The sequence below is a fragment of the Lagenorhynchus albirostris genome, chromosome 9 (genome assembly GCF_949774975.1).
Source record: "Lagenorhynchus albirostris chromosome 9, mLagAlb1.1, whole genome shotgun sequence".
NCBI classification, from domain to species: Eukaryota; Metazoa; Chordata; class Mammalia; order Artiodactyla; family Delphinidae; genus Lagenorhynchus; species Lagenorhynchus albirostris.
Window position 1 is genome coordinate 50,594,620 of NC_083103.1, and position 14,427 is coordinate 50,609,046.

Below are 14,427 nucleotides of genomic sequence, written 5' to 3' on the forward strand. Positions count from 1 at the left end.
GTTTTAAAAAAATGCCCTTTACCATGTTCAGGAAGTTCCCTTCTATTCTTAATCTGCTGAGCATTTTTATAATAAAAGAGTGTTGAATTCTGTCAAATGCTTTTCCTGTGTCCTTTGAGATGGTCATGTGATTTTTCCCCTTCATATTATTAACTTTACTTTTTTGGTAAGTCTTCAAGGTATTAAGAATGACAATACTAGACAATTTAATTTCCAAAGAAATATAGAATAACATTGTTATTTTTGAATTGTTAAAAGATCTACATTATTAATTGGTAGGAATTCCCTTATGCAGACAGAAAGCAAGCACACATAAACAAACTGTAAGGCCAGAAGAACTACTTTTAGAATTAACTATGCCAGAGAAAATATCTCTGACAACATCTGCTTCAGTTACATGTAGAAAGCATTTCATAAAATATTAAGAAGAAAAGCAAGCTTCATAAATAATTAAAATTAAACAAAAGTTCCTAGGGCCAGCTGTTTCCCTTTAGGGGATAAAAGATATAGAGGGCATCGTAAAATTTACAATGTGTCACTATGGATTACCTCCAAAATATCTTTGAGAACATGTACAGTTACAATTTAGATATGTGGAAAAAAATGAATTCCGCCCCCCCCCCCAAAAAAAGACAAGCTAGCAATGGTGTAGAATAAAAACCAGAAGAGTTTCAAACTTCTTTTTGGGTTGTTAGATCACTAGGTTGCTTTTAGCAGTATAACAAGAGCAACATAACAAGCTCTTTGTAACAGAAAAACACGTGGCATAAAACTTATAGGTATGAGCTCTTCTGGTACTAGGAACAAAAGGGCACAACTCCTAGTTACATCATTCTTACAAAAGTTTTATTACTACCACTTTCAATCTAAACAGAAGAGCATCTCATTTATTCCTCATCCCGGGGAGTAAGAAACTCATATGAGTGAATGTAGTGGAAAATAAAAGCTTATCTCTTTATGTGTCCAAATCAGTTGATTCATTTTTAATTCACTTTCTATGAAAATAATATATGCTAAAGAGATAACATAGATAGTAGTAGAGCATGGAAAACACTATGTGTGAGTGTGTGACCTCAGGCGAGCCACATAAACTTCCTGGGTCTGTTTTCCTCTCTATGAAATGAGCATGATAATACCAACCTCAGAGGATGTGCTAAAAACTCCTAGAAAATTGTTAACTGCTGTATAAAATATTAGCACATTTTAAAGACTATATGTTTACCTGTTTTATAAACTAAAGGTAGTGTATTCAAACTTAACTTATTCTTGGAAAAAGAGATTTCAAGGAATTCTGTCTGGGGACAGTCTCTCTGATAAAATTAGAAATGAAAAATGCCACCCTATTACATACTCCCCCCATTGAATGGAAACTGGAAAAACTCACTTTTAAATAATTCATGGGTTAATGACAGGGGCGGGGGTGGGGGGGTGGAATGCAGAAACAATAAAAAAGCCCTACAAACATATCATAGACTGCAATTAAAGCAGAAAGAGAAATTTTTTAGGTTCAAGTGGATTTACTTGGAAACAAGAAAGACTGAAAATATAGAACCTAATAGAAAAAAAGCCTGAAAAAGAATAAAAATATAAGCTGTAATAAAGTAGAAAGAAATAATGAATATAAAGGCAGAAATTAAGGAGATAGGAAACAATAACATTGAGAAGTAGAACAAGAGCTGGCTCTTGGAAAACATTAATAAAATAGACTGGTAAGTCTAATCGAAGTAAGAGAGAAAGCACAAACAATATTAGAAATGAAAAGGGAGACAACTACAGAGGCAAACAACTTTATATGCAAATTTATGACATCAAATTTGATAAATGAAATGGACAATTCATCTAGGAAAGTGTAAGTTACCAAAATGTACTAAAAAGAAACAGAAAATCTGAATGGACCAATAAATATAAACAATCTGATTACTAGTCAAAAATCAACCTCTCCATAAAAGGAACAAAACCAAGATGTTTTTATAGACTTTTCCCTGCAACATTCTCTCATGGAAGATGCCAAATGTACACACGTTAAAATAAAAAGAATTGTACAGAAACACCTATATACCCACTACCTAGATTCTTCAATTATTATTTTTCTACATTTTCTTTCACTTAACTATCCATCTATTCATCCATTTATCCTTTCTATACATCCATCCTTTTATATCTTTTATTGAATCCTGGGGGGTGAAAATATAAGAATACAAAAATATGACAGGATTTCAAAGCACCAGACTAGTGATATTTGTATTCCCATATCAACTTAACATTTTAAATGTTTTTCTAAAAATAGAATTGGAGCTATGGTACACTGAAAATAAGAATAAATACACATGGAGACGTTCAGGAAGAAAAGTCTGTGTCCCTTTTCTTTCCTGTCTTTGGACACTGTCTTGTGAGATGGAGACCCTGATTCCTTTCCAAACAACTTTCTAAGGTATTAGCTAGTTCCTGCTCCTCCTGCCAAAAAGGAGAATTGAACTGGATCTTTTAAAATAGCAGTTATAAAATGATTTTAATAAATGTATTCATTCAGTCAGGAAACATTTATTATGCACTTAATTTATCAGAAAGAAAATAAGATTTATTAATCGCAGGAACAATTTATCTTCCAAAGGGCAGTTTCTCTACTGCAAAAAATTTTAATCTGTCAGATCCTAAAGAAAAACGATTTCATTTATTTTCTATGTAAACAGTGTGACAGGCCAGCAAAGTTGATGGATGTCAACACTTTTGAATGAAAAGATTATTATCAAAGAATGACAGCATATAGAAGGCAAGGTTAATTTTTAAAAACAAGATATTATAACATTAATTTCTTTATCAATTATAAAATGCTAATTTTCCTTTTTGTGCCCCTTTATTATTCTTCGCACTGACACATGACCTTGTTGTTTTACAAACTGAGTGTATTTAAAATTCATTTGAGTGAAAGATAAAAGCTCTTTAAACCATTCTTCTCAAGAGCAACATATATGGCAATAGACTTTTTTGACCTTCATCAAGGAGAACAATACACGCTCCAATTTTGTTAGAAGAAATAGCGTTTCCAGGAAATTTGTCCTTTAAAGCATTCTTCTAATGTCATTGGTACCTTCATTTTGTTTGTATGCAAAAAACATTTTAGATTCTAAAATGGATAACATCACATATTGCACTAAAGGTAACTCGCCTTGCTGGAGGTTTCTAATAAAAACTGGAATGTGTTCTGCACAGCTTGGCATGTCTCTAGCTCCGTCCGGCTGAAGGCTATTAAATAATCCTTGAGGTGGTCATATACATTTCCATCAAGAGCCTGTAAAAGAGGAGTAAACAAAAGCAAAAAAATTATGATAAAGCTTTGACACACAATGCCTATTGTTTAAAAGGTAAGTTCAGTTTAAAATCTATTAATAAAAAATAAAAGATATAGATCGTTATGTAAGAATAAATATAAACCTTAAACAATCACTTGGGAAAACATGAATTTCTCTAATAAATAGGAACTAAAAAAGGTAAACCCCAATATTGGTAAAGTTGTGGGGACAGGATAACACTTGGGAGGCAAAATGCTTCATTTCTGATATTTGTTCATCTGCTTATTAGTTATGTCAACTTCTGTAGTCACTTTATAAGAGTAGGCGTGGGAGTTAAATGAAATAATGGATGTAAAGGATCCAGACACAGTGCCTGGAACAGAACAGACATTCAATAAACATTAATCTCCTCCATTTTTCCTCATCCATTATTGGTAAGATTCTAAATTAATATATTCTTACTATAGAGCAGTCAGAAAAAAAACACAATAGAAATAGTAAAAATAAAAAAATGACTCAGAAATCCTGTTTTGAGGAAGCAACAACAATGCAAAGTCTACAAAGAGTTTTAAACATTCTTACTTATTTAAGCATTTAGAGCAGAACTCTTTGAAATTGAAAAAAAAGAAGAGAAAACCACTAAACATTTGAGATACATTAAGTTATGATATACACAGACTAAAATATGCATAGCCACCAAAATAAAAACTGTGGAAACTGTGTAGATGGAAAAGAATATATTGAATAATTTTAGGCTAACAAAGTAGAATAGGATACATACATACATACATACTAGCAACAGCTATAGGAAAATATATCAATAGTAATAATAATAAAGGTTCTGCAGTCTTACAAATTAACAAAGATCTTCTTAAAAATTGAGGTAAAATTCGCATACCATAAAAGTCACCATTTTAACTATTTCAAAGTGTACAATTCAGTGGCTTTTAGTACACTCACAATGTTGTGCAACCATCACTACTATCTAATTACAGGGCATTTGCATCACCTCCAAAAGAAATCCCATACCCATTAAGTGGCTGCACCCATTCCTACCTTTCTCCCCGCCTCTGGCAACCACTAAACCACTTTCTTTTTTTTAAATTAATTAATTAATTAATTTTGGGGGCTGCGTTGGGTCTTCATTGCTGTGCGCAGGTTTTCTCTAGTTGCAGCAAGCGGGGGCTACTCTTCGTTGTGGTGCATTGGCTTCTCATTGAGGTGGCTTCTCTTGTTGCAGAGCACGGGCTCTAGGCATGTGGGCTTCAGTAGTTGTGGTTCACGGGCTCTAGAGCACAGGCTCAGGAGTTGTGGTGCACGGGCTTAGTTGCTCCGCGGCATGTGGGATCTTCCCAGACCAGGGCTTAAACCCGTGTCCCCTGCATTGGCAGGAGGATTCTTAACCTCTGTGCCACCAGGGAAGCCCCTCTACTTTCTAATTCTATGAATTTGCTTATTCTGGACATTTCATATAAATGGAATCATATGATATGTGGTCTTTTGTGCCTGCCTCTGTCATTTAGCATGTTTTCAAGGTTCATCAATGTATTAGTACATTTTATGGCTAAACAATACTGCATGGTATGGATATGCCACATTTTGTTTATTCATTCATTAGTTGGTGGACATTTGGATTGTTTCCACTTTTTGGCTATTATGGATTTTCCAGTTCTCTTGGGTATATACCTAGTAGTGGAACTGTTGGGTCCTCTGGTAATTCTGTGTCTAACTATTTGAGGAACTAACAATCTGTTTTCCACAGTGGCTGCACCATTTTACATCTCCACCAGCAACATATAAAGGTTCCAATTTCTCCACAACCTCATCAATACTTATTTTCCGTTTTTCTTTTTTTAATTATTCAAGCTGTCCTAGTGGTATCTCATTGTGGTTTTGATTTGCATTTCTCTAATGACTAATGATGTTGAGGGATTTTTCATGTGCTTATTGGCCATTTGTATATTTTCTTTGAAGAGATGTCTACTCAAGTCCTACACTCATTTGTAAATTGGGTTGTTTTTCTTTTTGTTGTTGAGTTGTAAGAGTTCTTTATATATTTGAATACTATTTATATATTTGGATACATATATCTTATAAGATATATGATTTTCAAAGATAGCCTCCCATTTTGTGGGCTACATTTTTACTTTATTAATAGTGTCCTTTTTTAAAAAAAAAATTTACTTATTTATTTATTTGGCTGCACCGGATCTTAGCTGCAGCACACGGGCTCTTCACTGCAGCATGTGGTATCTTTAGTTGCAGTATGCAGGATCTTTAGTTGTGGTATGTGAGATCTAGTTCCCTGACCAGGGATCAATCCCAGGCCCCCTGCATTGGGAGCACAGAGTCTTAGCCACTGGACCACCAGGGAAGTCCCTCAATAGTGTCCTTTCATGCACAAAAGTTTTAATTTTGTTGAGGTCTAATTTAGCTATTTTTTTCTTTTGTTGTTTGTGTTTTGGTGTCATGTCTAAGAATCCTCAATGGAGGTTTTATAGTAAGGAAATTATATATCCTACTTTCATTAAACAGTCACTATAAAATTGACTTTTAAAAAATATACAAATTCTGTCCCCAAAGCATTAATAAATCTGCACGTTCTATAGTGCTTAAACCACTAGATGGCACCATCAAGCACTGTAAATACAAGCAGCGCAAATTCCTTAAGATTCCTTTCCATGAGGTTATGCAACATCCCCAGAGAGACTGCTGGTGTTAAGTCTGAATAACAATTCCTACCTTAGGACATGCTTTTCATTAACTCGTTAGAAAATGAACATATAGCTACTTCTGATATGAGGTTGTGCCTTAGAATGCTCTTGGTCGATGGTCATATGACCTTCTGTTTGCACGAAACCTTGGAACATTTTATTTAAACATAGCAAACAGCAATATAGCCATCATGAGCTCCAGCCCGCAGAGTTTCTAATTGAGTAGGTTAGGGGTGGGGCCTGAGAATCTGTATTTTCTAACAACTTGCTGCTGGTCTGGGGACCATACTTTGACAACCACTGGACTAAACGGTCATTTTAGCTGATTAGATTGAATATTTATGTAGACTTAGACCCTGGTGACCCTGTAGAAGCACAGTGGCTGGAGGCAGAGAAGTCCACCATCCTGAATAGGGTCAAGAGCACCAATATGTGAAGTAGGCAGATCAGCATCTATTTTCAATTGAGAATCATGCTCTACTTCAGAATTATAAAGGCAGCATGGGAGAGAACTTGAGTTCTGAAATAAGTTGGATATGGGTTAGAATCTCAGAACTTTTACTTCATCATTTTGATGGTTTTCTCTTCTATAATTAGGGAAAGTGGGAATACCACATACTCCACGGGACACTATGAAGATCAACTAACGTAATGGAAATGGCCCAATGTTAGTCTCCTTTTTTGCCTTGCTTAAAAATCTTTAATGGATTGGCCACATGTTGATAATTATTAAAGCTGGGTAATGAATACATGGGGGTCATTATACTACTATTTTTACTTTGTTGTATACGGGAAATTTTCCATAAAAAATGTAAAAAGAAAATCTGGATATCATATTAGAAAGAAAAAGTGATGCTACAAAAAAAAATTTTTTTTAAGCTCCCACTGTATATTTTGAAAAGTCAAAATTCTTCAGCTGGTATCTAAAGGCCTTTATAATCTAGTCCCAAACTACCTCTCATTAGCACCATCTCTTACCACTGTTGTCTGCACTGTACTCACATCCCAACCACACCAAGTCATTCTGGAAAATGACATTTACTATCATGTTTCCAATTAAGTTATTCTCTTGGCCTGGAATGTCCTTCCCTTCTTATTACACACTCAAATAGTAATAATGATGGCGAACACAGGCAACTAATATTTACTAATGGCTCACTATGTTCCAAATGCTTTACGAAGATGACTCAACCAGTCCTTAGTGCTTCCACAATCTTTTGTATGTTGCGTGGGTATTATTGCAAGTCATGGATTAAGTCTTATTCAGGCACAGTGCCTGGCAAATAGCAGATTCTCAAAAATATTTATAAAATAAATGAACGTTTTACTCTAGAGTTCAATACAGCAACAAAAATGCACTGAATTAGTTAGCTCACAGGCAAGCTATTCCCACCATATTCCAGTTAAGAGAAAAATGTACCATTAGTCATCATGTACCAAATACAGTAAAGGCTTTTCTTGGCTTCAGGGACACAAATGAGGCTTAATGAATTTACATTAGGTGGGAGGTGGGCCAAGTGACTGGGAGCCTCTTATAGCACAAAGAGATTAATCTTAAAATATTTCTTTCATCATATCATCATATTCATACCCAGAATACCCCAGATTTTAATTATTACCTTTATAGGGTTGCAGTGTTCATTAACCTGCCCATGTACCAATTTTTCTGGTTGATAAGAATAAGAGAGCTGGAGGTCTTCTGGCCTAGGTGTATTATTGCTAGTGTTCATAAAGTTAATGCAGGAGGTACAAAAATTAAGAAATGGCTTAAATTCAAAACACAGGAAGTGGAAGATTACCCTATGATTGGCTCCAGCCCCCTGCCTCAAGTTAACTGCAATTGTTTGAACCAGTGATGATGCCGAGAGATGAAGTTCAAAGCAATTCTGGCTAACACTGTCTCAACCTGGTTTGTGATTAGAAGGTAGAGTGCATATATGGACTTTGATAAAAAGCCAATAATTAAAAAGAAGCAGTTCCCTGAAACAGAATTAAATACTGGGAACCAAAGGAAAGAGCTTGAAAATGCTTTTTACAAATGCTTCCATCACAGTACTTATCACACAGAGTACTTACCGTTGTCTACCATAGTACTTAGTAACTGTCTCATGTGGATTATTGCTGCAATCTCCTATTGCTCTGCATACAGTTGTCCCTCCCACCAATATGCAATTCTAAATTGCATATTGAAAACATTTATATATGTATCTGATTTCCCCAATACACCATTAATTCCTTGAGGGCAGCAACACTTGTTTCTGCCTATATCCCTACTTTAATCTTAGCAGAGAAAGCCTGCAATAAATACTTACTGAACTGAACTGAGAGGGGTGGAAGGTACAAAAGCAGGCCCCAATTATATGAGAGGGAAGGCACTGAAGAAATATTTTGAGAGTAAATTAGAGAGAATCAAGCATTTACTTTATCTTAATTGGGTCAGTTTTACTCTGATGAAAATATATCATGTAATTATTCAGACTGACTTAAATTTTGACCAGACGCTATTCCCCTTCTCTGACTTTCACACCTATATATCCAACTGCCTCTCAGACTAAACCATTCTCTTCTCCAACTGCTCTTCTTCTTGTGTTCCTAGCTTAGTATGTAATGCCACTATCCACTCACCTGCCTAGGTCGGACACTTGGAAGTAAAGGTTTACTTTCCCCTCTGCCTTTCTCTCAACATCTAGTTAATTACTAAATCTTGTTGATTCCATTTCTTAAATATTTATCAAATCCATCCCCTCCTCCTATCCTTCACAGCTACTACCCTCCAGACATCCTGTTTCACCTGGATTACTGCAGCAATCTCCTGTTGCCCTGCATCTTGCCAACCTATTTCTACATTGAGGCTAGGCGGATGTTTCCAAGCTGCATATTTTACTTGACTACTCAACAATGTTCACTGACTACTCATTACGTTTAAACTAAAGAACAAACAAAACAAAACAAAAACCTTTATGACTTTGTGACTGCATGATCTGGACATGGCTTACCTCTTTGCTTCTTTACTTACTGCTCCCCATTTCCTTCCCTATTATCCCTACAATGTACATCTTTTGATTCCTCCAATATTCCTCTTTTATCTCTGGGTTTTCACAAAGGCTCTTCTTCTTCTTGACTTCTCTCTACTCTCTCCTCCTTGGCTTGGCTAACTCTTACTTATCAAGATCTTCACTTAATCATTAGCTATTCTGGACATCCAGAACGATTAAGTCTTTTTGCTTTATAACTCCTAATCATAGTGTAAAATTTTAGCATAAAATAGGCATTGGTAATGCCTATTTTTCTGTCTTTGCTTTTGGTTTGTTAAGTTCCATGAAGGGAGGGATCTTGTCTGGCTGTTTACCACTGTGTCTTCTGTACTGAGTGCAGGGTTTGATGTACTGGTAGTATTCAATATATATCTGTTCAACAAATAATACACCAATCAGAATTCACATGTTAAAAAAAAAAGAATGAGCCCACACTTGAGTCCCATGGTGGAAAAGTAAGTCTAGTGATGTTAGGTAACACTGGTAAAATTTTGTATAAGCTAGAGAAGAAACTAATTTCACAAAACTCTGTCTAATGCAGTAGTTTTAAAACCTTTTTAGTAGTGGCATCTTTTTATGTGGAATCCCAGACATAAAACATATATGACATTGCATACCTTCTCTCTCCCTCAGATCCTACTCTCTTGACCACTGGGGTAAACTTGCAGGCCAAGCTGGTATGCAAGACAGAACAGCACACCCCTGCCCTTTGCTCAAACTTATTGGGCAGAGCCTGGCACTTGACCTAAATTAGGTCATCCCTGGGATGGAAGCTGAAAGATGAGTTCAAAATGGCCTATTCTTCCCACCAAATGGCTATTCTTCCCCCCAGGACACTTAAACCAACTTACAAGGAAAAGCAGTGATGAGAAACTTGGCAGAGTAAAGCTGGGAATGGGGGGCAGAGGAGAGGGCAAGAGACTATCCTTGGATTGGGTAGCTCCTGAGCAAACATCACCTTGTACTTGTGATTTGTTTACCTGAACCAACAAATTCCTATTTTGCTCCAGCTACTTTGAGTTGAGTCATTGTGATTTGCAGTTAAGAGACTCCTTACTAAAGCATTATGGATGATACTTGTAGCCTATATCAGCCCTACTATCTAAATTATTTCTCTTGGTTGCATTATAAGAAAAAATCTTGATTCATAAAGATCACTAACTGCAAGTAATAATTCAATAGCTTGCCTTACTATTCCTGGTTCTGTTCAATTAAACAGATCTAAAAGTTTGAAGCAGGCAATTTTTATTTCAAAGCTGAATCACAAATACAATCCAAAAGCTTCATGTATTTCTTTTTTTTTTGTGTGGTATGCGGGCCTCTCACTGTTGTGGTCTCTCCCGTTGCGGAGCACAGGCTCCGGACGCGCAGGCTCAGCGGCCATGGCTCACGGGCCTAGCCACTCCGCAGCATGTGGGATCTTCCCAGATCGGGGCACAAACCCGTGTCCCCTGCATCGGCAGGCGGACCCTCAACCACTCGCCACCAGGGAAGCCCCATGTATTTCTTATAAATTTAAAGTGAGGTAAAAACTTTTTAAGGCTTACAGTAAATGATAAAAGTGTCACGACTATAATAGTTTGACAAGGACATGCATGGTGAAGATGCATCTGAGCCCTGTCTAGCATTTATATGAGCAAGACACAAGAATGTTCTCTAAGTATAGTTGTATGTTCAATTTCAAATGAGCAGATGTGCACAAACTTCACTTCCTATATAGATATGTGTGCAGAGCCATAAATTTCACAATCTATGACACATTAGAATTCACATATATGCTCAGAAATGGCAGGAGAAGCATTCTTTCAAGGTTTACACAAATATGAGTTTATCTGGCAGTATGAGCTTCTTGGTGGTTTCCATTATGCAAAAATTTGGGAAGTAACTCATCCAAGTGTACATTTTAAACACAGCCAAACTTTGTTCTTGATTATTTGGTACAAATTGCTAGGGGAAGAAGTCTGTAATACCTAAACTGAGAAACCACAGGGACTTTCATTAGCAATATGTTTTAATAATCTAGCACTGTTTTTGAAAAATCAGAATTTGAATGCCTTTAAGCATCCATGTTCTTTTCAGTTACCTGTAGGCCATATATTCTCTTATATATTACTTCTGCCCTCTTTACTCATTTGATCAACTTGATCTCTAAAATCAGCTGAGTTTGGAACTCAACTCATAGTAGTGAATACTCAAAGTAGTAAAGAAAAATTGGGATATCCTAAAGACAAATTCAGAAGCTTAGAATTCTAGGGTGTCCTACTAAACATTTACTTTACAGGAAAGTATAAATTCCTGGAACTTATTTGAAGAGGAACATTATGATGAACTAGGAGTTAGGAGAAAGAAAATTTGTCATTTTTCTAAGCATCTGATGCAATTTTCCCTAAAGTAAGAACTTTAAACAGTGGCTTCCTTATTTAGATCCAGGAAGGGCAGAGATTCTGTAGTCATAGAGTTATGCTGAAATCTCTTGAGTTTCCTTAATGCAGCCTAGAAAAAGCAAACCCTTCTTTTTCTGACAGCAATGGGTATTCTACAAGAGTCTTTGGTAAAAGTCAAGGATATAAATATCAAGATGATGATAAATATAAGCTGTCTTAAAATTAAATCATGAAATTCTATAGTCCTCCTTTGCTGATGGAAGAAAACAATAATTGCCTGCCTACATTTGTTTTTCTTTCTGAAAAGACTCCAAGGTGTACTTAGGCAGGATGCAAAGAAAAAGTAGATTTTTACAAATTTAAAGAGATCAAAGCAAGTACTGGGCTGTATTTGCATCACTGTAAATATCTTAATAGATGGTTTAATTTGTCAACTGATATAAAGTAAAATTAGAAACACATCACCTAATTTTATACTTGGTTATTTTATTTAAAAGCACTAAATTACTTCAGTTCTATGAAAGAGGAAACAAGTAAGAAACTTTCTGTCTGTGAATTACAAAGCCAGGAAAGGAAAATTTAATACTGCTTTTCTACAAAGTCTGTGTCGTCAGGCTTCCCTGGTGGCGCAGTGATTGAGAGCCCGCCTGCCAATGCAAGGGACACGGGTTCGGGCCCTGGTCCGGGAAGATCCCACATGTCGTGGAGCAGCTAGGCCCATGCGCCACGGCTGCTGAGCCTGCACTCTGGAGCCTGTGAGCCACAAGTACTGAAGCCCGCACACCTAGAGCCTGTGCTCCGCAGCAAGAGAAGCCACTGCCACGAGAAGCCCACGCCCTGCAACAAAGAGTGGCCCCTGCTCACCGCAACTAGAGAAAAGCCTGTGCGCAGCAACAAAGACCCAATGCAGTCAAAAATAAATAAGTTAATTTATTAAAAAAAAAAAAGTCTGTGTCGTCCTCTTGAGTTACTTACTAGCATGAATTATCTAGTTGTGTGTGCTAAAACCATCTCAAAATTTAGGTTGCAACCCCAAAGCAGCATGGTTCAATAGAAAGCTTTGAACCACGTACACCTGCATTCAAATCCCAGTTCAACCACTTACTAGAAATGTCACTTTGGGGAAACACTGAACCTTCTTGAGCATCAAATTCCTGATCTGATAGAGTCTAGAGAGTATGGTACTTACCAAAGATGGTTATTAAAATAATAAACCCTAAACATTTCTATGTTCTACCCAAGAATTTCACCTATTTCCTTTATAGGACCTATATTAAAGGATTTTGGTGACAGACCTGGTTTTGAGTCTTGATTCTGCTGTGTACTTAAGCTGTATAACCTCTCTAAGCCTCAGTTTCCTCATCTAGAAAGAGATAATAATAGTATCTTTTTGTGAGGTCTGTAAAACAGTGTACCGTTTTATTAATTCCCTTGTTTCTTTTACTAGCTCTTTTTGAGTTCTTTTCGTAGTGGTCACCTGAGGATTACAATTAACATCTTAATTTAAAGCAAACATGTTTGGATTAATGCAAACTTAATTCAACAGTATACAAAAACTATGCTCCTACAGAGACTTCCCTGGTGGCACATTGGTTAAGGCTCTGCGCTCCCAATGCAGGGAGCCCGGGGTTTGTTCCCTGGTCAGGGAACTAGATCCCATATGCATGCCGCAACTAAGGAGCCAGGAAGGTGCAACTAAGGAGCCTTTGAGCTACAACTCAGGAGCCCACCTGCTACAATTAAGACCCAGCGCAACCAAATAAACAAATATTTTTTTAAAAACAAACAAAAAACTATGCTCCTACATACCTCTATTCTCTCCCTCTTCTTGTCATAGAGCTATATCTTTATACATTATAAGCCCATCAATGTTTTATAATTATTGCTTTATGCATTGTCTTTTATTTTAAAGGGAGAGGTATTTTATTTATTTATTTATTTATTTTTAATCTTTTGTCTATGCGCCATGTGGGATCTTAGTTCTCCTACCAAGGATCAAACCCATGCCCCCTGCAGTGGAGGCACTGGAAACATAGTCTTAACCACTGCACCGCCAGGGAAGTCCCTATTGCTTTATGCATTGTATTTTTTTTATGCACTGTATTTTTTTTATGCATTGTATTTTAAATCAGCCTTAAATTATCTACTCCTTTCTCAAACTGGATAATCTCAGTTGTCTGATCTTTAAGTTCATGGATTCCTTCTTTTGCCAGTTCAGCTTTGTTGCCAAATCCTTCCAGTGTATTTTATTTTATTATTTTATTTTATTTATTTTTATTTTTTTGGCGGTACGTGGGCCTCTCACTGTTGTGGCCTGTCCCGTTGTGGAGCACAGGCTCCGGACGCACAGGCTCAGCGGCCATGGCTCACGGGCCCAGCCACTCCGTGGCATGTGGGACCTTCCCAGGCCAGGGCACAAACCCGTGTCCCCTGCATCCGCAGGCGGACTCTCAACCACTGCGCCACCAGGGAAGCCCTTTCCAGTGTATTTTAATCTCAGTTACTGTACTTTTCAATTCCAGAATTTCTATTTGGTTCCTTTTTATAGTTTCTATCTCTTTGTCCATATTCTCTCTTTGGTGAAACATTGTTCTCATACTTTCCTTTAGTTCTTTGGACATGGTTTCATCTAGCTCTTTGATCATATTAAAAACAGGTGATTTAGAATCTTTCTTTAGTAAGTTCAACATATGGGCTTCCTTGGGGTCAGTTTCTACTGACTCCTTTTATTCCTTGTGTATGGGTTATACTTCCTTGTTTCTTTGTATGTCTAGTTTTTGGTTAAGCATGGGACATTTAAAATATAATGTGGCAATTCTGGAAATCAGATTCCCCTCTCTCCCCAGGTATCTTGTTACTCCTGCTGTTTGCTTATTTACTGACCATGTTTTATCTCTGTGCTCCAGGGAATCCCAGAACTTTGCAAGGAGCTTCACAGACTCCAAAAATACTTGATTTAAAAGCTTTAATATTAATATATATCACTTTGACTATCTTTTAAATA

General features: G+C 36.7%; 1 protein-coding gene across 2 annotated transcripts in view; it reads right to left on the minus strand.

Moving 5' to 3' along the window:
* Window positions 1–14,427, minus strand: part of FCHSD2 (FCH and double SH3 domains 2) — a 293,011-nt gene that overhangs the window by 78,006 nt on the left and 200,578 nt on the right. For both annotated transcript variants that reach the window (XM_060159945.1, XM_060159944.1), the window contains exon 9: window positions 3,167–3,289. In XM_060159945.1, coding sequence (XP_060015928.1) covers window positions 3,167–3,289 — 123 coding nt within the window. The remainder of the gene's footprint in view (window positions 1–3,166; window positions 3,290–14,427) is intronic.